Below are 27,603 nucleotides of genomic sequence, written 5' to 3' on the forward strand. Positions count from 1 at the left end.
CATACCACCACAATTCGTTAAATTGTGCATTGTGCACACATTCATTTCCCCACCTCTCAGCTTGTCTTTGGTAAAGCTTTCTCCACAGTAATAGAAAACAATTGATAATTTTGATTTTAAAAGAAAAAAGAAAGAAAAGTTCCCACAAGGCCGCTATTAATCAAACACCATTCAGCAATGTAGCACTTTCGTCTGTTAATTGTAATTGTTCGGGTATCTACTGTAGAGTGGTCTTCGCAAATAGAGAAGAGTCCTTTAATGACTACTTAGGTGATTGTACGCAGCCTGTATTTACTGACAGAAGAGCCTGGTTGATTGAGGACTTTTACTGATGGCTGTAAGTTGCTTTTCCTTATCCCAAAAAGAAAAGAAAAAATCATGACCAGAACTTTTTGTCCTCAGGTTTCCTATTCCAGAGTTATCTCTTTCTATTTATTTATATCCCAACTTTGCTTCAATGCACTCAAGTTGGCATACATTTTATTACTGTAATCCAACAAGATACAGAAAACCAAGGTTGAAGAACACTGCCCTAGTAGATCTATGGGTGGTCTGAAATAGATCAGCAAGGTTTTCTGGTTCCCAGTTGTTCAACAATGACAACAAAATGCCCCTCCCCTCAGATTAGACTTCTGAAATTAAGAAAACTTGGGGTAACCAGTCCCCCCCCCCCCCGTGGAAGTATGGAAGTTCTACTGTGATACGCACAAGAAATCTGTGTGCCCAGCAACTACTCAGAGGCAACCTGTTCTTTAAATCTAAGCATATGTGTTTTTGCTCAGGGCTCCAGTGAAACACAAAATAGATCCTGCAATCTTGAAGTCTGCCTTCCCCTGTTGACTGCACCAGCTTACCTGCATTGTGCCTGCTTAAATTCCTGGTCCAAATGAGCAGGAATGTGCAGTGATGTATGTTGCAAATCACCCTTCTTCTATAATGATCTGGTGAGCTAAAATCCTAGTTTAGAATGTTAATATAAATGAATATGCTCTCCATGCCAAATAGACACTATTATTAGCCAGCTTGCTTGGTTTCTATTTGTATACCATTCTTTAATTTACCATACTATGCACTTACTTACTAAAGGCCTGCTTTTGTTTTGTTTTTAAATCCCAATGACCAAGCAACCAGAGTGAGAAGCAGATTAGTCCTATGTTAAGTAGTGCCAGCTTGAACATTTGAAAGGTGATGCCGTTGCCATTTTCACCCTTATTTAATGAGAGCAGTGTCTTGTTTTCTGTATAGCTGACCTTTGATTTATTCCCCCTGGAGTGGGACATCACTGTAGGGGTTCAGTATATAATTTTAACAATGGCTATCAGAACAGTAGGGATCTCTGCTAGAGACAAGACATCTTTGGCATGAAATATGACAGTTTTCTTCTTTGGTCTTTACAGTGCTTGTTGATGTGTATAAAATGACTGCTTCAAATACAAGAGCTTAGTTAAGGAGCATTTCTTTTGTTTTCCTTTTCAGGATTCTATTTTCTTTTGCTGTTTCCAAGCAAATTAAATTTGCTTTCTCCAGCCGCTGGTCTGGATGGAAGTAATGCAACCATCATAGATAGAAGTAGACCAACAGATGTTTTTGGATTTTGTACCATTATATGAATGTAGGTAGGCATGTCGTAGATGAGCATGTCATGTACTCATAAGCCCAATCTATGCAGGCAAATTGACAACCTGTGAAAACTCTTCCAGCTTATTAGGAACAATAAAAGTGATGTTTTGGACTTGAGATCTTGCAGTCCTTACTTTTGACATGTCTGGTGCAGGACAAACTATGTTAATAAGAAGTTGCTATTAATTCTGAAGAGGCCATGTAGAGTGTTAGACAGTTAGAAAAGCTTCCTGCAATCAGAGATGGGAGGCAATGCTAATTTCCAGTTAGTCATGTAACTCCATTGTTTTCACGTGAATTGTGGCTGGCAGGTCTAGACCCTGAGAAGGTTCATTTACCTAGAGCTGTGGAGAATTGCAGCGGAATGACATAAGATATGGTGGATGGAATTCTTCCATCATTACACAACAAAGGTATAGGAACTCTCCCGGAGGATGCCTTCAGACTTTCACTATTTTGCAGGGGAGATTCAAGTACATACCAGAACTTTAGGTTTGCAGAATTAGAGAAGATTAAAGCACTCTTGTCACTCTAGCATAAAGACCCATACTTCTTGTGATTAGTAAATTGATGGGGGAGAGAACAGAAAAGTATAGGATGAACAATTGTCCTCATCATCCATGAACTAGCTGTAGACATCTGCACAAGCCAATGTACAGAGACTTTCTTTGGAGTTGGAATCCTGAATGCTGAGGATTCCAGCTTCCAGGGGAAGCCTACACACAGAGAGATCTACATAGGGCAGCTCTTCCTAAGCAGATCTCTACACTTAGAAAGCCATGAAACCTCAGAGGCAATGCCAGCAGTGTGGTCTTGCTGCCCCTTGATTGTGTGGAGGCCTCTTCATGTCAATAATATTTGAAGCAGACTCGTCCAGGCAACCAGACTATTCTGCATGAGAGTGTCAAATGAAGACCGGGAGAACCCGGGGTACAATTCCTTGCCTGGCATGACCATTTCACATGGGGTCACTGTTTACTATCACAGAAGTGAGATTGTCCCTAGGCAGTCTACTTCTGCATAGCAGTCTACAATGTAAGCTGGGTACCCAAAGTTTATTTTACCCCACTCGGAAGGACAAAATTACTAGTTCTAGCTAATGCAGTCAATACAGTTGCTAATACTTTAGTAGTCAAATAAAATTACAACTTCACTTGCCATCCTTATTGTCCTTTAATTGGTTCCCTAAACCACACTGCAGCTAACGTCTCACGTTCTAATTAATAATGGTGATAAGGAGAAATTATCTTCATTGGGCACAGTATGTCAAAGCTATTAGGACAGAGTCTATTAAGGAATATCATAATTTGGGTTGTTCCAAAGCAGGGGGTATATGGAATGTTTTAGATTCACCGACTCTGGGATCTTCTGAAGTACTTATTTGAGCAATCTTAAAAGGAGATTCTCATCCTCAAAACATACATGAAGAATAATTCATCCAAATACAAAGGACAGCTTCCATTTCCCCCCCTTTTAATGTTGCAAAGAAACCCTCTCCCTGCCATTCCACACAAGATAAAATGAAATTCGGAATCATTAAAATGATTGTCTCTGCAAATTTTACTTAGGCTGCAATCCTATAATCAGTTAGCTGGTAGTCAGTTGAACTTAATGAGGCTTACTTCTAAGAAGATATGCACGCTACAGGATTGTTAAGACTGCTGTAGGGGGGAAAATCATAAGAAAAGGCTAAAGCCTATTAAGGTCCATCCTTATAATTAATAGAGCTGGAAGAGACTCTAGTCCAGCCCTCTGCAATGCAGGAATCTCAGCAAGAGCATATATGAGAGAGGGCCATCCAACCTCTGTTTAAAAACATCCAAGGAAGAAGAATCTACCACCTCTCATGGGAGTCTGTTCCATTGTCGAACAGCTCTTACTGTTAGAAAGTTCTTCCTAATGTTTAGTCGGAATCTCCTTTCTTGTAACTTGAAGCCATTGGTTCGGGTCCTAGCCTCCAGAGAATACACCTTTTGCTTCCAGTGAGAGAAGTGTAAGACCCCAAAGAAACACGTATGTATTTTTATTTTAAAAATGGCTTTAGAAACATTAGAATCCAATGAGACAATCCGAATTCAATCTCATGAATAGTATGCCCTCAGACTAGTATGTCCTTATCAACCTAAACACTTAATTTTAACAAACAGGTAAGACCTTCTCTTGCAAAACACACAAAAAGAGAATGCTTTATTTTGTCTGAAGACCTGCTTCAGGAGCCCCTTGTTGTTTTAAAAGCACGATCCCAATCAAATGTTATGTTCCACAAAGCCGCACCAAAGGAAAACATCTCCAAAATACAGATGCAATAGCTTAATGAGCTTCACCGAAACAATTTAGTTAACACTGGTAATAAAAAAGGAAAAAGGAAAGTCACCTGAAATATTCTCTGAAACAACACAAACACGAACAAATATTTCTGACCGCCATACATTTAGGGACTTGACCTACACTTAGAAACCCTGTGTGAGCAAAGTCTGCTTCCAGCGAAACCAACACGAAGAAGAAGAAGAAGAAAAAGAAGAAGACGAGGAGGAGGAGTTTGGATTTGATATCCCGCTTTATCACTACCCGAAGGAGTCTCAAAGCGGCTAACATTCTCCTTTCCCTTCCTCCCCCACAACATACACTTTGTGAGGTGAGTGGGGCTGAGAGACTTCAAAGAAGTGTAACTGGCCCAAGGTCACCCAGCAGCTGCATGTGGAGGAGTGGGGAATCGAACCTAGTTCACCAGATTACAAGACTACCGCTCTTAACCACTACACCACACTGGCTATGCCAGAGTCATGGGGATAAGTAACAGGGAATGAGCTGACAGAGGCAGCTGCATCCTGGCCTGAGAGTGGATGTATACCTTAAATGCCTTTTAATAGTTTTTTGCAATGAAGTACACGGACTAGGTTCCAGAAACTGGACTTGAACTGGAAAGTGGTCCAAAAGAAGGTTGGGATTAATGGTGCTTTGGGAAGGTCCATGGCTCAGTGGAAGGGCATCTGCTTTGCATGCAGAAGGTCCCAGGATCATCCCAGACATCTCCATGTAGGGCTGGGGAACATTCCTGTCCGAAACCCTGGCAAGCTGCTGCCAGCCAGCATGTGAAAATGGACCAACGGTCTCAGTACAAAGTAGCTTCCTATGTTTAGCACAGCGCCTGCGGGTCTGTCCTTCAAAAGTAAATCAAGATGGAGAAGTAGAAGCCTTATCAATGCCATTCCAAGTATTGTCATTGGCTCTTGTCTCAGGGACCAGCGGATAGGCAAAATCTCTTACCTGGTCCGGTTGAGTAAAACAGGTTGTAGGTTCCAGAGACTACTGAGCCTGGCCTTGGCTGGGGATGGCGGGGTATAAATAAAAACTATTATTATTATTATTATTATTTATTATTATTATGAAAGGTGTGAAATGAGAAGCGTGACACTTGGGTCCAGCAAGTTCATCTTGCACCAAGGCAAAGACGGCATTAATACTGATCTTGGTTGTAACCCAAACGCAGCAGGTCTAGGACATAGTTTTGGAAACTAAGCTCTTGATTTTGGCCCTATGGCTGAAATGATCTGGAAACAGATCTGGTGGGAAGCATTTTGCAGAGATATTGCAAATTAGGAAGGAATTTACAGGGGTCCAAGGAAGGACTTTTATTAGCAGCTACTTGTATCCATCTTTTTTTGTGGGGGGGTGTAAACAGGGCAACATTCACAAGGCGATCCCACTTTATCGGCTTGGCAACAAAAGGAAAGTTAGGTTAGGTTGACTGATAATAACTGGCCTAAGCGAGCTTTACAGCAGAGCTCCAGAAGTTAGCAGAGTGGCTGGGGTATAAATAATAATAAAAAATTTATCATTGTTGTTGTTAGCAGCAAGAAAGTGCATGGCAGTAGTAGCTGATTATAACACATTTGGAGGTGTGTTGTTGGTTTTTTTAAAAAAACAACTACCGTATTTTTCGCTCTATAAGACGCACCAGACCACAAGATGCACCTATTGGAGGAGGAAAACAAGAAAAAAAATATTCTGAATCTCAGCAGCCAGAACAGCAAGAGGGATCGCTACGCAGTGAAAGCAGCAATCCCTCTTGCTGTTCTGGCTTCTGGGATAGCTGCACAGCCTGCATTCGCTCCATAAGACGCACACACATTTCCCCTTACTTTTTAGGAGGGAAAAAGTGAGTCTTATAGAGCAAAAAATACGGTACTACAAATTCAAGAGCAGGGTGGCAGCTCGGCAGCTCCAGCATGTAAAAAGGGGGATATTATTTTGTAAATTGTTAGAAGGAATGACTGGATTTGTACATTTTAAAAATTGTTCTTAAAAATGAATGTGTTTATGGGGAAAATGTCAATGCTCAACTAACATAACCAACAGTCCTTCCAGGACTCATACAGCCTGAGTGCTCATGCTGTATATTTGATAGGTGGTTTCTTTTACATCAGGTGGAATGTAGCAGTGCATAGCGGGGGAAAGTATTTACGCCCCGCCTCCCCCCCACAATAGCTAATATTGAAACCCTGTCCTGTTGCATTTCTCCTCCATTCTTGAAGCTGCATTTCCAGCTATTTCTGGCAGAAGGGGCATATTCAGAAGTGTCCTGGCAGGGCTATTCCTCATCCAGAGATAGGAAAGAGAACTCCGGTGGATCTTTCAAAACAGAAGTCAGCTGAGAGGAAGGCTTTGTGGTAGGGTTTGTTCAAAGTGGCTTGGCTTGACACATTCATTTCTTCTCTCCCAGAAACGGTCGACCACTTTGGTTGAAGTTGAGAAATATCTCAGCATATATTTGAGTGAATTTCTTTACTCGGCTTATTCTGTTTAAATTTACTTAAGGGTCAGCAATACGAGAGAGCAAAATTAAGGCTACAATCTTAAATTTTAGGGGCGGGGGAGTGAAGGCCACCTAAAATTCAGTTTCCTGCTAGGCTCACGGAAACCCTCCTCTATCCTTTTACCTTATTTGGTTTGGAACATTTACCCTCCTATAGAAAATAACAAGGAGGAAATTAATGAGAAATCTTGAGGGGAAATCTTCCCATTCTGGGAGCATGTCAGGAGGACGAGACAGCGATGGCTCCTGCTCTCTCTTTGATGTCAGTAGGGCAGCAGGAAAGCCTAGGGGGTGGAGATCTGGCACTCTCTGCCCCCCTCTCCTCCCAAGGGCCAAAAGATTACAGTCTTAAGACAGAGAATAAAGGCTCCTTGGCACAAATCAGTAACCCCTCTGCGCTACAATTTATGGGGAAGTTGTGTGCACAACTAATTTTTGTAAAAAACAGCAATGGCAAAAGTTTAATTTTGTCTTCTTCGTTTCTTCCAGTGAACTCTTTAAGTTTAGGGGGGGGGGGCTGTGTTAAATGCAGTCTATTATTTGCTCAGATGGTTGCTTCAAAGTGGGATTAGAAGCCATAAAGTGAAACTGTGTGAATCCTGAAACTTTATTGCAGGCAGCACCTGTGTCAGGAAAGGGAGAGATAAGAGAATAAAGAGAGAACAAACTATGAGAGGCGCATTAATCTGTCTCCTTGTGCTTTTAACATCTAAGGATCCCACTATTAATTCAACTACAATTGTGCAATTGTTCTTTTATAGCCTTAATTAACCCAGCATTGCGCTTTCTTTAAAAAAAGTCATTTTTCCTTCACTTTTTTTAAACTCTTGAAGACGAAAGAGTCTCCAGCTAGCACTATGGCCTTCACAACCTAAAATATAATTCCAAGTTTAGTATATTTTGTTTCAATTTACATTCTTAATACTGGCAAATGTAATGAGTCCACGGATCTCTAATCTTTCAAACGGAGAACTGTGGGAAATCAAAGATAAAAGAAGTGCACTGAGCAGCCTAACCCAATACGTCATATCGATTAGCAAAATGATTCTGCATGGTGATCCAAGGGCTCAATAATGAGATACCCAGCATGACTGATCTTGGATTGCTTTGAAGCAGAGTCTCTGACTCTGTCCCCCCCCCCAAAAAAGTGAATATTTTGTTTTGAGCCCTTTTCCTGCATGCTGATGTGACAAATGGGCAACGAACACAGAATCCGAGTGTTGCGAACTTATTCCAACCTATAAATTTGCATGAAACAAACTTCTGAGGTAGACGTACCATAGCTTCCACTCGCGTTGGCACAGATAACGGCACCAAAGAAGTATGGCTCATATTTCTGAATTCTAGAAATAACTTTCTGGCAGGCTATGGTGGGATCCATTCCTGTTCGCATATACTCCACGGCTTGATAGCTGATTTAAGGAAAATAAACAAACAGATATTAGCACAAAGGTTCTCCAAGTGTCATAGTATGCATAGTATGCCAAGGAGGAGGAAATGAACCTTAAAAAAACCCCTCCTCTGCTGATAACAAAAAGGGAATCTTGCACGAACTTGCCCCAATGTTGATACGGGATAAAAAACCAAGACAGGGCCTTTTTAGTGGTGGTTCCCTATCTCTGGAATGGTTTGATTTGGCCCTAGTGATGCACTGTGACCAAATCCCCTGGGTCTAACTGTTATCAAAAACCCATAATTAACTGGTTTGGAATATGAATTTGTCCAGGTCTTAATGCTTGGGTGCAATATGAACTGAACACTAGTTCCCTTCAAAATTCTTCTACGGCTAGGAATGTAGAAAGAGAGTCTGCATATTTAAACGAAATGTGAAATAGCTATTATTAGTTCAAAATCCTGGTTGATAACTACTGTTTGGACAAGGCTAAGCAACATCCCCAAGATGATGCTGTTTTTCTACCTCATGAAGGACCTATGGGCATGCCTAGTGACACCCCCAAGGCTTGAAGCAGTGCAGTGCAACTTCCGAGCTTGCCTGTACAAAGCCCATATTTTACCCCAGGGTGGTCTCACAATTAAGCCCAGTATCAAAAGACCCAAAGAGTTCATGGAATATAAAAACCTGGGCAAGAAGCGCATCATCAAATCCCCATCTCCAGTGGCAGCTGCAGCTCCAGCTGTACTATCTGCATATGCTCCAGCTCCAGCAATTGGAGAGTCTCCCACACGTCTAAGAAAGATGAAGGCAATGTTAATCCAATGAAAACAGCCGGGCGATGGGGAAAGATTCCGATAGTTCCAACAGAGTCACAAACAAGCTAGCAACAAAGACACACTGAGGCGTGTTTCTCATTGAGGCAGTAAACCTGTGCCTGCCTGGAGTAAACCTCTTGGAGCTACAATCTCAGGACTCTGCCAGACAAAGCATTTGTCCAGATTTGCTCGTACAAAGCTTAGGCAGAGGTTACACCATGTCTGGTATTTGCTGAGCATTCGTTCAGATTTGTTTCTGTTTCTTTAGGAGAAGAGCTTATGAGGACAAATGGCCATTCATCCTGATCTGCTTTTGAGGTGTCTTTCCCACCAATCATTTGTCCATTCCACACTTTTCTATACAGAGCACTTTAATTGCGCATGTCTAAGTCTCCTACTATGAGCTCGAATTTCCCTTGCAAAATACATGACAGAATGCTTGTCCATTAAAAAAATAAGACACACGCCCCCAAACCAAAAAGCACAAAACTTAGAATTGCTTCTTCCCAACATTTAGTTTTCTGTGCAGAGGATAGTTCAGTCATGGGGGTCCCTGACTGTAGTCAGTACAGCCCAGACACAAGCTTACCACCTCAAGAAGATGTAGTGGTAAGTCTCAGTATATAATAGCAGATTTTGTTTTCCCATGCGTCAATTCCATTCTTTTTGGACAGCAATATTTATTATTATATTTGCTGAACTGGGGTGAAATATCAAGGCAACGCTTAACTTAAACATCCAATATAATCAAGCACAGCTCTAAAACGGAATAAACTGAAGAGGAAGAAGACAGAAAACAAATTCACGCATTCTTCACATATCCACTTTTCCACAAAATCCTTCTTTCAAGTGATATAAAAATCATTACCACTACAGCAGCAGTTCACATACACACTCATGCTCACTATAAGCAGCACTCAAGAAAGGAAAACAAATCTCATCAATAAAGAATCTTGATTTTATTGTGACACTAACCCCTGAATTTTGTGGTCTGCACCATTTGTTGACGTCCCCACAGCAATGCTTCCATTCTGACCAATCACAATCATGCCTACAAACGAAAACAGGTAGGGAATTTAGAAGCAGCATTATGGGTTAATGATTTTGTTAATTGGATAGGGGTAATGTTAGGCAACCACCCTTTAAAACAGACCAGACTCCTGCTGTCCTTCAGACAAAAGTGGGGTTTGACCAGTGAGTTACAATGTTGATCTCCCCATCCCCTCATGGGCCAAATTTGACAGGTGGGTGGAGCTCAGGAAATCCCTTTCTAAATTCTGGGCAATGTAACCCTTGGACAAAGCACGATCTTGCCCATTGTTTTACATAGTGCTTTGCAGGCACTGCTGATCAGCTGGGCCTGCAAACCCCCTTTCAGCTAAGCCACCTTTTGACCTGGCCCATACTGACAACATATATGACAGCAGCTGTGTGCAGTTGGGCCAAAATGGTCTTGAAGGCCAAATGGGAGGCCTGACAGGTGCAATCAGGTTTGGAAGCTGGGGGTCCCTCACACCTATTTTAAGAGTTCCCGGTAATATACGACAGTCACCACAATCTTTTCTTATCACAACTAGATGGTGATGGGATCCACTTCACCTGGGAACTGTTTGCCTTCCTTAGGCCTCTTTTACGTTTGGAGTAACTCCACCCTAGAGTCCATCTATTACGTTTAAAGAAAAGAAAATCTTCCATCTGCGAAGACAGATGATCACCAGGATCACAGTCTGCCCCATAATTCTGCAGATTAAGTCAGAAACATGGGCTTTGGCTCCTGACTTCAGATGGGAGGCATTATAATCATTCACTTCAAGTGTGGAAATACATATTTTAGGACACTTAATTGTCAATTTATAGACCCACATCCAGATAATTCACGCACTGGCTACTGGAAGGCAGCGAGTGCCATAAACATAGTGTCAACTGACACAGCATGAAGCAATTGTTCAAAGTTTGCATTCAATTATTTGCCAAGTAGGCAATTTGCCTACAGAATGCAACTGCCTACAGTAGCCTAGTTCAGTTTTGCTCTTTCTTTGCCTCCCAAAGAAGGGAAGCAAAGAATAAATCACTGGCTTGGGCAAACTGCCAAGGTGCAAAAGTTCATAAGGACACACCTTTAGATTAGCAAGAACCTTGGCATTTGACATTTTTAAAATGCTAATTACTTGGTGGTGACGAATTTAATCATCACACTAGAAGTGCCTCTTAAGTGTCTGGGAATGAGGCTTGTGCTCCCAAGTCACTTAGGTGCTTCTGTAAATTCCAAATTTAATTACTATGCAGATGGAAGAGGCTGGATCCAAACAAAGTCTTCGTCCCCCGCCCCATCCCATCTTCAGCTAATTTTGCAAAATGTAAAGTTGAAACTTGAGCTTATTTGAAAAAAAAAACAAAACTTCCAGACCTATGTAGTTCTGGAATATCCACTAGGATGATCAATTCACTGGAATATATAAGCTCATTTTGAAATTACTTCTTCAAGAAGGAGCACTCTTGATGCACGTTCAGCAAACTAGCAAGCAAAAAGAGTAAATTAAGTTGTTCCTGCTTGAAAACAAAGTGGTGCTTCGATTTTGGATGATAATCATGTCCTACCAACACAAGTTCTGCCTCATCAGACCATGTAAAATGCTCATCATACATCTGTAGAATGAATGTATGAATGTACGGGGACTGGGAAGGAAGGGTGAAAGGCGAATAGAATGTCACATTCCTAATTCTAGAACTAAACAGAGAAGCACAGGCCAGGTTCCTACAGTAAGTAGGGAGATTTACAGAATGGGGTGAGAGGTAACATGGCAGGTGTCCTTCCACATCCCAAGTCCTACCAGCTCATGCTGGACAAGTGGAAGGTGGCTTCCGTGAAATTTTTCACTATGCCATTGACATAGCTGAGAAGCCCGAGGAACTTTTGGATCAAGTGGATCCAAGGCTGCTGATGATCAGCTTCAAGACTTCTCATTTCAAGGCTCCTACACGCAGTAGCGTTTCACCCTCCTGGGCAGAGCCCCACAACCAGCAGAGAGGCAACTATGTGTAATCTGACAGCACAGCATTCAACATTATGGGGTGCTAGGGCTTCACGCTTGGGAAATGTCTTGCTGAATCACTGATGTTATCTCTGCATCAGGCAGAGTTTGTTCTTAAGTGGATCGTGTCCTTATATCCTGCTTAAAATTATTCACATTCAGTTTCTCTGGTGACTCATTTAAAACAAGCAGAGGGATTGCAGCATGAAATAAGCTGCTGTCAAGAAGGCATACCAATAGTGTCATGGTTATGAACATCTATTCTTTTCTTTGATACACTCCGCTCTTCTTTGGTGAACTTTGCAGCCTGCTTGTATGGGCCGCATGATTTTGAAGCATCCGGCGTCACACTCTGCAATCAAAGTTTCATTCACATTAAAATCTTGGAAGAAAAACAAACTGGCATTTCAAACAAACCTGTCTTCTCTCCCCCCCCCCCATCATCCTAAAAGAATAGTGTAAGATTTCTGTATATGCCAAGGATGAAGAAGTTTCATCGAAGGCAAATTACTGTAGCTCAGATGCTTTAAACAATGAACAGACAAAAGCATCTCCCTCAATTTAGAGTAACTCAATACTCAAAACACTCTAGTTATCGCAGCCCTGCTCAGATTCCACGTTATGTGATTTGCAAATGTTTCCTACAATGAACAGCCAGCAGAGGAATAATACATCAACATTCTATGTGCAAAAAACGCAGCATGATAATTTGTCTTACCACCTACCGCTATAATTCAAGATCAGTTTTTCTCAATCCTCATGAGCATCCATGCTGATTGTGATGAGACAACTTTATAGACAAACCATGCGGCTAAAGGCGCTGAAGCCGGATAATTCAACTTGCTCTACTTCCACTCCACATGCCCTGCAAACACCCTTTACAATCTAACACACCCTGTTTTTTCCCCTTTTGCTGGTGGCTCAAGTTAAAATAATTAAGAAAGGCTTTGCTTCAGCCACACAGACTTCTCCTGCTAGCCTTAAAGGTTGTTATCTTTCAACTTTCTTCCTATGGTCTTGGGTGCAGAGGTCCCTCTACAGGTTTCTACATAGTCTGTGTTTTCTGCAGGGATAACTTGAAGGGTATAGATAGTCAAGAGGGTGGGATTTGCATGCACAACGAAGGAAGAAAACATTTTACACAAATCACAATAGGCTTCTGATTCAATGATAAATGAATAGTACTGGAGCTCCATATTATATTTCTTAACAGTAAATATCTAATTGGAGATTTGTTTTTTTAAGTGTGCCCATAGTTATACATCTGAGTGAGGTAGCATAAAAACAAAAAATGCCCATGCTGAACGGGTCCACATAGACTTAATGGTTACACACTTATCAGGATCACAACAGGCTCAGAGCAGATCTTAAAACGAGCCTGCATTCCAGATGCATGGCTAGAGGCAATTTAAAAAAAATAAAATCTTAACCAGAACATAAAAATAGTTTAGGGTTTTAAAAATAAGGCAAACAGCAGGCAGAGCTTGGGCTTGTTTATATGAAATAACAATGTGTGGATTCTAATCATGGCACAAAGCTTAAAAGTTCCAAGGTGGGGGAAGAGCAGAAAACATATGAGAAAGATAACCAAGAAGCTTAAACCTAGTTCCCACAGAGGATCTGGTGATTAGAAGAACATGGGGAAGTCCCTGGGTACATAAAACTCCTTAAAAGCAACTGTCCAGTGATGGCAGGGGGACACAGATAGGATTATCAGGTGCCCAACACTTACAAGGCAGACAATATGAAACAGCAAGCATCAGATGCAGTGGAAGGATTCAAGCTGAACTGGTTAGCAGAAGCTGGTATCAGCAGTGACCAATTCTAGCTCGATTGGAGGCCAAAGAGAACTGAAGAGCAGGACCCTCAAAGCTGATCAACAGGACAGGATCAATAGGCCTAGCTCCATCGGAGAACTCTCTTGTACACATTCAAATACATTTGTTCTTTGGTACACAGCACATTCCTCTTCCCCTGTAGCTTGCTCCAATGATGGAGTGGGGTGCTGGAAATGTTGCAGACATAAGAAGAGCCCTGCTGGATCAGGCCCAAGGCCAGTCAGATGCCCATGGGAAGCCTGTAAGCAGGACTTGCGTGCAACCACACTCTCCCCGCTTACAATTCCCTGCAGCTGGCACTCAGAGGCATACTGCAGAACAATATTTAATACAATGTAGTCACCAAGTTTATAAAACAAGAAAAAACAAGGGGGAAAGTTGTGTTTTACCTTCCAGAAGTTTGGCTGACAGTTTCGATTAAGCCACTGTAAGTACATTGAAAGAGAGCTCTGTGTAGTCAGGTCTTCACTTGGAAACCCCATGCTTTCCGCAAATAGTGAAGCTTTATGGAACAGAAAATAATGAGTAATTTCTTTTTCTATATAACTGTATTTGCAATTCAACAAGCGTGCAAGAGGACACTTTTCAGCTCATCGAGATCCCTATGAAAACACGGCATGGCACTTGTAAACCATTTTCATATTGTATTACAGCAGTCAGAGCCCAAGTCACTGCCCTATACAAGTGTATACATTATTATGATTTTGTCCTCAACAGAAATGCCTTTCTCATTTTCTAGAACAACAACATATATCAGGGGGCTTCAGAATCCTGAAGACTGATAGCAAACTAAGAGGAAGTATATCAATTTGCAACATGGAATCCATAAATGAAAGACTTGTGATAAGAAACAGCAAAATTCCACTACACTGTCAGATAGAAACTTTAAGAATTAAAAGTAGAATGTTTTAGACTGTATTATTATTTTTAAAAATCCCTGTTGCTTTTATCTAATATATCTGAAGTATGTTTCTATTTTTTTCCTGTTGCCATAAATTTTTAAAAGAGAGAAGTGCTTTTGGGGACATCATATTTATAACTGCACAGCTTGTGTTTTCACAGAATCCTTTCTGAGCTATCTGTTGCAGCTATACTTTTTAAAGAATAATTGAAGGCTGCAATTCAATACAAATTTATTATTTTAATCTATAAAAAACATTTACCTTTGCTCTCCAAAAAGAGTTCCCCAACCAAGTATACAAAAAACCAAAAACCCTCTTCTACACACAAGGGCATTCAGTCATAATAAATACACAAACAAAACCATAATTTGATAAAATTAACACATCAAAAATTTGGCAGAACAAAAATGCCTCAACTGCCCACCTTGAGGAGAAGGGACCTTTCTAAACTGGGAGTAAGCACCACACCTCTATGTTAGGTTACTGCAATGTGTTATACATGGGGCTGCCTCTGAAGATGGCTCAAAATGTACAATAAAAACCATAGAAAGATGGTTTGAGCATATAACACCAATCCTGGCTCAACTGCACTGGCTGCCAGTGTGTGTGTGTGTGTGTGTGTGTGTGTGTGTGTGTGTTTATATTGTAAACCGCCCTGTGATCCTCGGATGAATGGCAGTATAGAAATTTAATAAACCAACAAAACAAAATTGTGAACTTAATGAGACTGGAGTGCATGATGAAGAGAGCAGAAATAACCTATCAAGTCAAACCAGAGCACAGTGGCCCCTATCCATTTAAAGCAGGTGGGGGGAACCTTTGGCCTGCCAGATGTTACTGAACGACAGTTCCCACCAGCCCCAGCGAGCATGACCAGGGATGATGGGAGTGGTCTTTCAGCAACATCTGGAGGGCCAGAGGTTCCCCACACCTGCGCTAAAGCATTGCACTGTATCTTAATGAAATCAAGTAACTTATCACAACCAACTCAAAGTTCTTGACACCAGCAAGGCAACTTAACTTCATTTGGACAGAGGCGGCTGCCTTCCACCACTGCATGGCAGAGCCAAAATTTCAAGGGAGCAAAATGAAGGAAGTTACCTGACTCTCCAACCAGTAAGGTGTGCTGAGTATGCTCTATCACTTTCCGTGCCACGCCAATAGCATTTTTTACGCGTCTGAGATCAGCTACTGCCCCAACTTCCATAGTATTACTGGACCAAAGACAGACAAATGTACCCAAAAGCAAAACAGACAAACAGAGTCTTAAGTTTAAATCAAGAAATGCAGAGTATAAGAATAATGTATGCCACATCTAAAGGACAAGCATGAGATAAGTATAAAAATGAAGATTGGTGTCCAAACGTTACTTGCAATCCCATTAGACTAAATGGGTTGAACCTGTAGTTGGGGAATTCCCAAATGACTGTCCACAGAACATGAGTGGTTTATTCAGGTGGTTTGTGGCATGTCTGTGGATTTGTAGTTGAATATAACACATCTATTGCTTTAAATATTCATTCTGACTTTTAACTGCATTCTAATTGCTTTTAATTTCTCATATTGCATTTTAATGTATTATAATGTGAATTCTATGGAATTCACATTGTAATAGAATAAAATGCAATATGCAGGAAATTAAAGCAGCAATAAAGACACAATTAAAATTCATACAGCATCTAGCACAGTACGATTGCTAGAGCAGGCAGAAAAAACCATTTAAGTGGTCAGCCTCAACAATTTGCAAGTGGTCTGTGGGTAAAAAAGTCTGGGGACCACTGCTATAGACTACAGTTCAGATGGGCATGTGCTCTCTTTAAACTGACATTTTAAAGCATATTTAGTGAGAGGAGAAAATAGAGCTAAACCTGACTTGCTAAACCAAATGCATACACTCTATTGCTACTAGTGCACAGCTTCTCATGAGAGCAGGGCCAGTTACATACATTGCCATATGTTTGTTTATCTGCTAGTTACTTTAGAGACCCTGGAGTGTGAATGAAATAATGTGCATAATAATGCAATAAGCCAGTAAAGAAACTGTACTTCTTGAGATCAAGGAGTGAAACAGAAACTAGAAAAATATATATATGTGTGGATAAGACTGACATAAAGATTTAGAAGAAAAACCCCATCCCTAGTAACAGCCCAGTCAGTCTCAGATGCACGCATGCCCTTCTGGGCTCATAGGTTCCCATCAGCTTTTCAATGGAGAGGGCAGCAAGAACAAAACTGTCTACTCTTTGAAGTGAATGGGGAAGATTCTGAACATGGAGGAGCTGCGTGCAATTGATAGCAGAACCCCTATGCCTGTTAGGAATGATGTGGGATTCCTTACCCATCCATAATCATAGCATCCAATGTTGTTTCTCCATGTTCATCTGGGTGTCCTCCATACCCCACACTTCCATCACATTGCTCAACTTCACACTGACCACAGCCTTTCTCTACTGCATCCAGTTCAGAACCACCTGCTAGTAAGGTACTCCAAGCTGAAAGGAACAACAACAAAAAAATCCCACTCACTCCACATGTAAAGTACGTAGAAGTGATATTCTTAAAAAGCACACCCCCAATTCCCATCCCTAGAATACACAGTACAGTGCAAATGTGTAAGTGTTCATTGTCCTGATTTTATGGAGGCTGGTCAATAAGTACAAGAAAACTAAATCCATCATGTTCAGGGAATGTAGCATCGGTGGCAAAACTCTTAAACCTGGGATTCCTAGACATTAATTGTCAACTGTCTGCTTCTCATTGTATTCTCCCCCTGCCCTGCCAATCTGGCATCAGCCACAGTTGGCAAGCAAGCTATAGATTAAAAATGGCGTATTTGTCTGATGTGACAAATGTTGAGTTCATTCTAATTTCTTTTTCTTCAAGCCCAGAGTCTCCAATGAGCCAATTATGTTTAGAAGTAAAAGCAAAGCAGCACAAGGGTAGATAACTTCCATTTTTTATAATAAAAAAACCCTGGCCCTGCTCTTTTAAGTGGGGAAGCTTTTTCTGGCATGGTGATAAATGGCGGGGAAAGTTTTCCTGGCTACATGTCTGCATCAAGTTGCAGCAAAACAGGAATGGACTGGGGGTGGAGGGCTGGGTGGAGATGGGATAACCCTCACTATATGGCAACAATGTGCTAGTTAAAAGGGGGAAAATATTTTTAAACCATTTGTATGGCATTTCACTGAGGGGTTTAAAACCATTTAATGTTGCTCCATATGCTTCCTTCACAAGCCAGGCATGTCACTTATGGTGCAAGAATTTCCTCAAGATGGACTTTAGCACAAACTTTATGGATATATTGGGCAAGGGAGAGGACTCATTAATCTTTTCCCAGATGCATGCACACTCACTAGAAGGAAGTGAGTATGCTCCTTTTTACACACTGTGTAAAATCATATCTGTGCACTGTCTGATGTTGCTGTTATGAATCCAGTGAAGACACCCACCACAAGAGCTGCCAGCAGAAATCTATGTTGCACAACTGGCCACAAGATGTTGCTGTGGCCTAGTAGACCAAATTATGTAGCTAATACTGTACAGAACACAACACAAGCTGAACTTCTGCAGACACAGCAGCACACCAGTGTTTCCAGTGTTAATAAAATGCCATTTCTGATCCATTACTGTGGATCAGAACCCCTTCACCAAAAGACCTACACTGAAATGGAACGGGGAAGTGCCCTGCCTGTAACAGTGCTACACTAAGAAGCTGACTAACATGCACTAAGTAATGTAGATTATGTCTCGTTAAACCAGAACGTAAAATGTCCCACACCAAACAAGGAAGAGGAAAGTAGCAGAGAAAAGCCAAGGAAGTTTAACAGTAGCAGTGTGGACGGCTAGTTCATCTGACCAGGCTTAAACTGTCACCACCCTTTCTCGTATTTCAATGCAAACATTAAGTCTTGTTTAAAAAAGGGCACTGTTGAACATGCACAGAGTGCCTTTACCACTCCTCTCCCCACAGATAGATTTTTGGGACTGAGATAGTGGCTCCCGTAAGTAAGAAAAAGGGGAAGGGAGGGGGGAGGAGAGAACAATTGGGTCCCAGGGTCCGGCAGGACACTGCTGAAGGTGAAGTCTCCCTCTCCAACCAGCCCAAATCTGGTTAGCTTCAATTCCTCCCCAACCCTCCTTACTGCTTCACTAGCCCCAAGTGATCGGAGGGCCTGGGCTCCGAAAAAGCAACTGCTTTGCTCTTCTGTTTCTCCTCAACGCCTGACTTTAGGAAGGCTCAACACATCCTGCTCGAGACATCTAATGCCAGCGCGCGATGTTCTCCCACAGATGCCAGCATGCAGCACGCACACAACCGCCTGCAAGGATCTTTGCAGATGTGGCGCTGAGACCCGGGCTGGATCATGAATCTAGAAAACGGGGTGCGGGGTGGGGGGAGCCCAAACAAAGTTTGGGGCAAACCTAGGACGGGGCGAGGGGTTCCTCCCCGCCCGCTCGAGCCTCTCCTCTGCGCAACCACGGAAGCCCTGGAGGAAGCGAGACAGCACCTGCTTCGGCGGCTTTCCTAAAGGGCCAGGTGTTGAGGACCAGAGGCAGCGAGGGCGTCTCGCCGCTCGCCACCGCCGCCTGCAGCAGCAGCAGAGGCAGCAAGAAAGGTCCCCTCAGGCGGCTCCCGCGCCCCATGGCTCCGCCAGCCCCACTGAGCCGCGCCCCTGTCAGCCCCACATCCCGTGACCGCCCGGCGGATCGGCCGCACGCGCAGTAGCCCGCGAAGGGCGGAGACTGTGGCGCGCGTAAAAGTCTTGCGCGGAGCGGCCTCTGGTGGCAAGTGCCGCCCTCTGGGCGCGCCGCGCGGTTCCTCTTTGTCACTCCAGACGCCCCTACTCTCCGAGCGGCAGTTGCGGGGCCCCTCCGTCCTCTCGTCAGAACAGCACTGGAGAGCTAGAGGGGGAACCATCGTCGAGGGTTCCACGAGGGGGGTTGGTGAGACCATCTTAGTCGCCTTAATAGGCCGCTCCTGTTGCTTCGCAGAGTTGGTGCCTGGCTAAGCGCTTGTTTGCATTCATGTTTCATCTTTTGCACGCCACGAAGGAGAGAAACGTCCGTTACTACGAGCTGAATAAAGAGCATGAAATTCACACTCGACTCCGAGTATATTTCAGATGGGGTGTGTGTGTGTGTGTGTGTGTGTGTGTGTGTGTTGAAGGGTCCCTCCTCCACTCAGCACGACTCCCCAGCATGCCAGAGACAGGCAAGCAAGGATTAGGCACCTGGTGCTGCCTGCCTAGAGAGAGTTACAGCCTCGGCTTACCTGTCCATGCCTCCCCATAAGGCTTGGTTTCCAAACCCTTTATTGTCTTGGTCACCCTCATCGGCATGCTTGTCAATATCCTTCTTGAACTGTGGTGTCCAGAACTGGACGCAGGACTCCAGGTGAAGTGTGACCAAGGCAAAATATTACTTCCCTTACTCTGGACACTAGAATAGCATTAGCTTTTTCTGCCACTGCATCATACTATTGATGCATGTTAAGTTTGCCCTCATATCAGTTTTGGTCTACTAAGATCCCTAGATCCTTTTCACATGTACTTGCTGTCAAGACAGGTGTCCCCCACCCTATATTTGCATATATGATCATTCCCACCCTAAGGAATAATCTGATTGTTCACATTCTAAAACGGCTGTTTATCCTCCATCCAGGCCACTTAAGAGTCATTGAAGGTCATATTCCAGCCAGACAAAACACTTAAGGAAGGTGTAAAGCAAACCGGTGAGGATTGTGTCCTGGGAAGAAAGGGTGTGTGTATGGCTAAGGAAGCATCCCATGGGCCAGTAAGAGAAATCTGGAGGGCCACATTGGGTCCCTAGACCTGAGATTGTCCACTTCAAATACATGATGACAGTGACAAATAAAATATTTTAAACACCACAGAATAACTGCACTTACATTTGCATGTGTGTGTTAGCACCTGCGAGTGGGAAGGGGGAGGATTGCTAGTCCAGATCAGACCCATTGCAGATACAAGTTGGGGGAGGAAAATCCTCCACTTAAGGGCAAACTGTGTGACTATCATAACATGCAGTTTGGCCATTAGTTGGATTGAATGTCCTGTTTTATAACAGGAATAGCCTCATATGAGCAGTAACTCCCAGTTAGCAGTCACCTAGGATAAATCAGGTGCTGATGCTACTTTTCAGTGGCATGGAGGTTATCGAATAACTACTGGGGAAAAAACACTTTCGTTTCTCACCCCCCCCTTTTATTATTATTATTTTCAACACGAGAGCACAGAAAGTCGTCACAGAAATGCTTATACAATAGTGGCAAACACAATTCTACACATGAATATGAATACTAAATTAACACATAACTTAGAGCTGTATTTCTTTTTTAGGTACAGGTGCTACTTCAGGTTTCGGAATAACCGTCCTGAAAATGCACTTCGTTTATAATATTATTTCACTTGCAGAATATACTCCTACATAGTGGAGAAGTGCCAGAGGTTAATTTGGTTCCATATGCATAGTTCATATTTCTTAAAAATGGGACGACAACTTGGCAGGACCTCATGTAAGACAAGATAAGTTTTGAAGATGCATGCATATTTTTAGAGCGTTCAAACTATTTTAAAAAGCCCGAGGCTATGTTATTATTATTATTAGAACAACAAAAAGAGAAAAAAGGTGCTGCAGGCTTTGGAAGACTAGTTACCTCACAGCCTATTATTATAAAAGTCTGCAAAAAATAATAAAACCCATAAAGACTTGAGAGCTGCAATAACTTGACCTCTGCTCAGAAGTTCCATAAGGATGATATTACAGGAAGTCCAGAAAAAACAACAACATATAATTTAGCCAACATACTGATGTTAGTTCATTTCTGATATGAAACTTTGTATTCCTACCCTATTCTTTTTTATAGACTTTTGGGGGGGGGGGAGTGAGACATGTATGTGGTTAAATGGAGAGAAAAGTTAAAAAGGGACACAATATCTGTTCTCAAACAAGCAGACAAAAACAACAGCGATTTTTCAGTGAGCTCCATTACACACACACACACACACACACACCAATTCTCAATTGTAGCAAGAAAAAAAAAAACCATAGACAATTATGCTGTGGTAAAGACCTAGATAATATATACATGCTGTTCTTAAGGAAATAATAATTTTGCTGTATGCAGCCTCCACATGCAGACTTAAGTAGGAGGATAAAAAGTAGCAATCATATACATGTTCTGCTCACTCAGGCTAAATTATATGCTGCTAGTGGGGAGTACCTAGCCATGCCTGGAAATTTGTAGTACCCCAAAATTATGATTTTTAAGTGAATAGTGTAATTTGTGAGTTTGGACCCCACCCCTCAAAATGGTGATGTTATGGCAAAGTCATGTTTTGGTCCACCATTTTGATTTAATTTGTTGCCTGGCACCAAACATTGATGGAGACTACTGCTCACACCTTTCATGCCAAGTTTGCTGACAATATCTAGAGAAACAATCAAACCCAAGGCAAAAAGTCAGTCATGTTTGAATTATATTTCAGTCCTCTATCTTGATTCAAAATGGTGTCCAGTTTCCAAATGTTGATGACTGCTACCCCCATCTCAGGAAACCTTGTGCTGAGTTTGGCAATGATAAGCATCCAAACCAACAGAGAACAGTTGGACAGACAGACAAATCATTTCCAAAAAAATATAGTAGATGCTTAATGTGTAGTAATCAGTTTTGTTTCCAGATCTTTTAAAATTGCACGGCTGGAGAGATTGTTAAGACCAGTGGGGAGTTTTTGTTTATTAGGTTTTAAAAAAACAACTTCAATTTCTGTGAAATATGAAGGTGGCTTTCTTGCAAGACCATGCATGCAATTATAATATGTAACTTGAAGTTTCATTTATGTGTGTCATTGTGAACTATGTCTCTAAGAATTTTTTTTATTGAATATCCTGTTCTCTGGATGAAGGGCTGCCCAGAGTTATCTATCAAGTCTATTGATAACATCTGAAATCTCTATCACTAGTTTTGCCAGTGTTTGAATGCTTCCATAAAGAAGGAAGTGCATTGCTTTGCATCAGACAGCCTGAGGGACACTAGGCCATCAAAAGACATTGCGTTTTCCAATGCAATTCAATTTGTTGTTTTTTGCCTTCTCAAGGACCTCGGCTTTTGTTCATTTTTTTTACAAATTAAAAACATTTTACATTTTTAAGAAAATGAAATTATTTATTGGTTCCATAGGTCCCCAGCTGTGATCTCTAACTGTTTTTGTACCCCCAAGACACCTCCCCCAAATCTGTCCTTTGATTTTTCAAATTTATATTATTATTTTCTTAATCAGGCATGGCCAAACTTGGCCCTCCAGCTGTTTTGGGACTACAGTTCCCATCATCCCTGACCACTGGTCCTGTCAGCTAGGGATGATGGGAGTTGTAGTCCCAAAACAGCTGGAGGGCCAAGTTTGGTCATGCTCGTCTTAAGTGAATTTAATAATGAATGATTAAAAATGATTTAAAATAGTGTATAATAGATGATGGGAGGGGGTTTTGGAAGGCAGCTTTGAATTCTCAACATACCATTTTTTACAGTTTGGTCCCACTTATTTTTAACACATGTCCCCAGGAGGGTTGACTATGATTCAATGCAGCCCTCAAAACCCCCTGAAGGTTAGCTATTCCTTCTACAGTGGTACCTCAGGTTAAGTACTTAATTCGTTCCGGAGGTCCGTTCTTAACCTGAAGCACCACTTTACCTAATGGAGCCTCCTGCTGCCGCCGCACCGCCGAAACACGATTTCTGTTCTCATCCTGAAGCAAAGTTCTTAACCCGAGGTACTATTTCTGGGTCTGTAACCTGAAGCGTCTGTAACCTGAGGTACCACTGAGGGATCCCCCAGGGGACATAGCTAATGAGCATCCATCTTGATTTGCCAGCCCAAAGTATGGAGGCGAGATTATATCCCGTCTGCATTATTTGTTCTGATTTGCTTACAGTGCCATTATATGACAATGATCATTTGTTCTGCATTCATCCTGATTTGCTTGTGGGGTGTTCGTATAGGTAAAGGTAAAGGTACCCCTGCCCGTACGGGCCAGTCTTGACAGACTCTAGGGTTGTGCGCTCATCTCACTCTATAGGCCAGGAGCCAGCGCTGTCCGGAGACACTTCCGGGTCATGTGGCCAGCGTGACAAGCTGCATCTGGCGAGCCAGTGCAGCACACGGAACGCCGTTTACCTTCCCGCTGGTAAGCGGTCCCTATTTATCTACTTGCACCTGAAGGTGCTTTCGAACTGCTAGGTTGGCAGGCGCTGGGACCGAACGACGGGAGCGCACCCCGCCGCGGGGATTCGAACCTCCGACCTTTCGATCGGCAAGTCCTAGGCGTTGAGGCTTTAACCCACAGTGCCACCCGCGTCCTTGGGTGTTCGTATGCATACCATTTAACCATATTCCAATACATATGGTTGTCTTGCTCATTTCAATAGAATAAAAGATCCATTTGCTCCACTGAAATGAATGGGAAATCGCTGCAAGCAGGAACCTTAAGAGCTCCTAGGCATGCTATATCACTGAATCAGGTCAAAGGATACATTAATCACTACAGCAGGCTTCCTCAACCTTGGCCCTACAGATGTTTTTGGCCTACAACTCCCATGATCCCTAGCTAGCAGGACCAGTGGTCAGGGATGATGGGTACTGTAGTCTCAAAACATCTGGAGGGCCGAGGTTGAGGAAGCCTGCACTACAGCATCATGTAAAAAAAATGGACAACCTTTTCATTAGGAGCATTATATTTATAATATGTTGCATACCAAATGGACTTCATATTTGTTTTGGTGGGGCCATAAATCCTAGCAAATACTTGTAGATTTATATAAAATTGATTCTGATTGGTTATCTTAGCTGTATGGTATCCTACCCGTAGCAATACATTTGATTGCCTGAAATTCTATTGTTGAAGAGTCTTAATTATCAATGTCACAGTATCTTTCAAGGTTGGGGTTAGGAAACAGCGAGTTGTAACAGCTGTTCAAAAGCTTTATTATTGCAATGGATCACATTTATTAAAGCCTCATAAAGTTACAAACAGTTGTAATAAAAGAACAGTTCCAACAATGTGAAGTGGTCCATTACACGTTGAGTATGACAACTTTATTATTACTATTACAATTATTAAAGAGAAATATATTGCACACGAAACCAGAAGCAAAGGGCCATAACAGACCAACATATCATTGCAGCAACATAATCTTCCCTAAAATGCAAATAATTACATAGGACAATTCCATAAATGAGACAGTGAGTCACAATTACCAGGTAATATCTAGGAACGTGCTTTTCAATGAAACAAACTATTATTAGAGTAAAATAAGGAAACATACAGAAATTTGGGTTTTAAACTTCATTTGTACTGGACCCCAATGTCTGGCATGTATCAGGCCCTCAGAGGCAGCTATTATTCGAAACCATAAAGCAGTAACATTATAAACACAATAATAAAACAATTGCTGCTGAAGTATTAGATTGTAAGGGCCTTTGAAATAGCTATAAATAAAGGCCCTCTTCGAAACACTTAAAAGCCATCAGTGAATGTCGCTGACTTTCCACCTGATGGAAGAGGTTCCCCAGAGTGGATGTCACAACTGAGGTGGTCCTGCCTCTCATAGCTTTCAGCTTTGTTTTCAAAGGCTGAGGCCCTTGGAGAAGGGTCTCATAAATTTACCCAAGCACACCAGACGACTCAATCCATTCAATACCAGCTTGTTCATTTGCCTTCATGCAAATCCTCCTCACCTATGGCTACCAGACTAGTGCTTAAATATCTTCTTCTTCTTCTTTGGCGATCACTCATAGTTGAGTAAGATTGTCTTCCATAAACACGGTTTTAACAATGAGTCCGTAAGTGAATGTGGAGGCCAGTTCTGGGTCCACACGTCCTTCCACAGTGGGGACATTGGTTTCTGGGTGGGAGTTGATGTGGTAGTGTGGATTTGCCAAGCGTGCCTTCCTCTTAGCACATTTCTCCCCTGCGTCCTGAGTTCGGGTGTCTTCAAAGCCCATGACACCTTTGGTAAAGGTTGTTCTCCAACTGGAGCACTCGCAGGCCAGTGTTTCCCAGCTGTCAGTGTTTATACTACATTTTTTTAGCTTTGCCTTGAGACAGTCTTTAAATCTCTTTTGTTGACCACCAACATTACGCTTTCCATTTTTAAGTTCAGAATAGAGTAGTTGCTTTGGAAGACGATCATCAGGCATCCGCACAACATGACCAGTCCTACGAAGTTGATGTTGACTATAAGGTTGCTTCAACACCATGTCCTGAGTGAGAATTTCTTTCCTGCTTTTGCTATATTTTGTTTCCTCTACAGAAATCACAGTTTGCATTCCTAGTCCCAAAATGGCTGTATATGGATGTGGCAGAACACCCTCCACCAATTAGACAACATGGTGACTAGGTGTGCTGTTTCTAAGCCATCATCCCAGCCGTGTTGTGGCACAAATACAGACACTTGCACTTTTACAGTACCACAGCAGGCCTCAAAAAGGAAGGAGAACCTCTTTGTTCCAGTTCTTAGTGGATGGCCAGCCGCACTGCTGTTGAGAAATATGAGATCTCTCGGAATGAATGGCTCAGTAAGAGGCGATGATTGAGTTCAACTATCTTGACTAGCCTTGTTTGTGGATTATAATGATGTAATGCAGCTCAGTTCATATTTACCTACAAGTAAGGATCACTGAGTTCAGTGGTGTTCATTTCTAAGTAAGCCCACACAGATTTGCAGTTTGAGAATTAATTACATTGCAGTAGTAGTTTGCATATGTGCGTGCTAAAATCGGCGTTGCAGGATTGCACAAAGGAACGTTCGCATAGTTTCTAAACTCTAAGGGATGTGAAACAAAGGTTCATTTGCTTCATAAAAATGGTGTATATATAGAAAATATATGCTTATTTACTATTATGCCAGTTATGGTGCTGTATACATAACACCGTTTACCATCTGCTACTAGGAATATGGCACATTTTATCTGTGTCTGAAGGAAAACACAGATTTTTCCTTGTAGAATATGCTTTTTATGTCTTTGAGGTTTGGGTAAAGAAAAGTAGGCTACTTATTAAACATTGTTTGTTAAACATAACAGTAGGTAGGTTTCGAGACTCAGCAAGAGGGACGGGAAAAAGGACTCCTAGCATCGGAAATGTTGACGATATCTTAGATTCTTCTTTCCAAATAGCTCTTCATTTCCTGCTGGTCTGCTACATATCTATTCATTATGACTCATTTCCCAAACACTCTAGCTTTAAAATAGAAACTGAATTCTTATTTTTCTATGGAGAAAAATAGTGCATGCTGATTACCCAGAAGGACCATTAGAAACAGGAAGATGTAGCATATGACTGACACTGGGATGTGCTTGCATAGAAAACAGCCTCCCAGCCAAAACTAACAAACAAATATTAGTGTTTTGAATCAGTGACTTACAGTTTATATTTATTTTTGAGGAGGACCAGTAGGGCAACCATTGCTACTCATTCTCTTCAGTTACATTTAAAAAAAATATTGTATATTTATGTAATTTAAATATTGCCATTTGAGTATCAAGAGCAGCTGTGGAGCCAGGGACACATCTGTCAGGCTATTGCACCGATAACCATCTGGTGCTTGGTTCTGCTTGATTGAATTCCAGCTGGAGATTTAAAATTCATATCCACCCACGACAACTGAAATAGAGGGGGTACATATTATTCCACTGGAATCACCCCCACTGGGTTGTTTTTTTCATTGAGAGGCATTTTAATGCGAACAGAAAGCACATCTCTGCTTGGATGAATATTTTCACTTATAGTTGATAAACCAACAGGAATAAAAAGCGCAGTAATCAAAAATGCTCTAGAATTTTTTGCTGATGGGGGAAAATGACATCCATTTTGGTGACTTCTGTGTATTGGGAATGAATCTGAGATTAAGCATCAGCCAAAATGTATTTTAAACTCAATGGCAATAAATCACAGTGAAACGAAAGCACCACAAAAACTGTAAAAACGATGACATGTACCAAAGCTATCCGTTTTCATAAAGGCTAATGGCATCTATAGCTCAATTATATCCCAATAGTGAGATATAAGCCTGATTTGCACCCAAAAGCTACACATATATCTAGCTCCGAAGGCACCCTGAGTGGTGTACACCAACATGGGCATAGTAGCATCTTGCATGAGCTCAT

At 41.9% G+C, this 27,603-nt stretch overlaps 1 protein-coding gene across 1 annotated transcript; it reads right to left on the reverse strand.

Moving 5' to 3' along the window:
- Positions 1-5,997: 5,997 nt before the first annotated feature.
- Positions 5,998-19,114, reverse strand: AGA (aspartylglucosaminidase). The gene is made up of 9 exons (XM_028744428.2): positions 18,931-19,114; positions 16,758-16,911; positions 15,521-15,633; positions 13,907-14,019; positions 11,914-12,031; positions 9,623-9,698; positions 8,517-8,624; positions 7,715-7,848; positions 5,998-7,059 (listed from the first exon to the last, which is right to left on the reverse strand). Exons 1-9 carry the CDS (start codon positions 19,064-19,066, stop codon positions 6,959-6,961), a joined length of 1,053 nt encoding a protein of 350 aa, XP_028600261.2. The 5' UTR covers positions 19,067-19,114; the 3' UTR covers positions 5,998-6,958.
- Positions 19,115-27,603: the final 8,489 nt, after the last annotated feature.

The sequence above is a fragment of the Podarcis muralis genome, chromosome 9 (genome assembly GCF_964188315.1).
Source record: "Podarcis muralis chromosome 9, rPodMur119.hap1.1, whole genome shotgun sequence".
NCBI lineage: Eukaryota > Metazoa > Chordata > Lepidosauria > Squamata > Lacertidae > Podarcis > Podarcis muralis.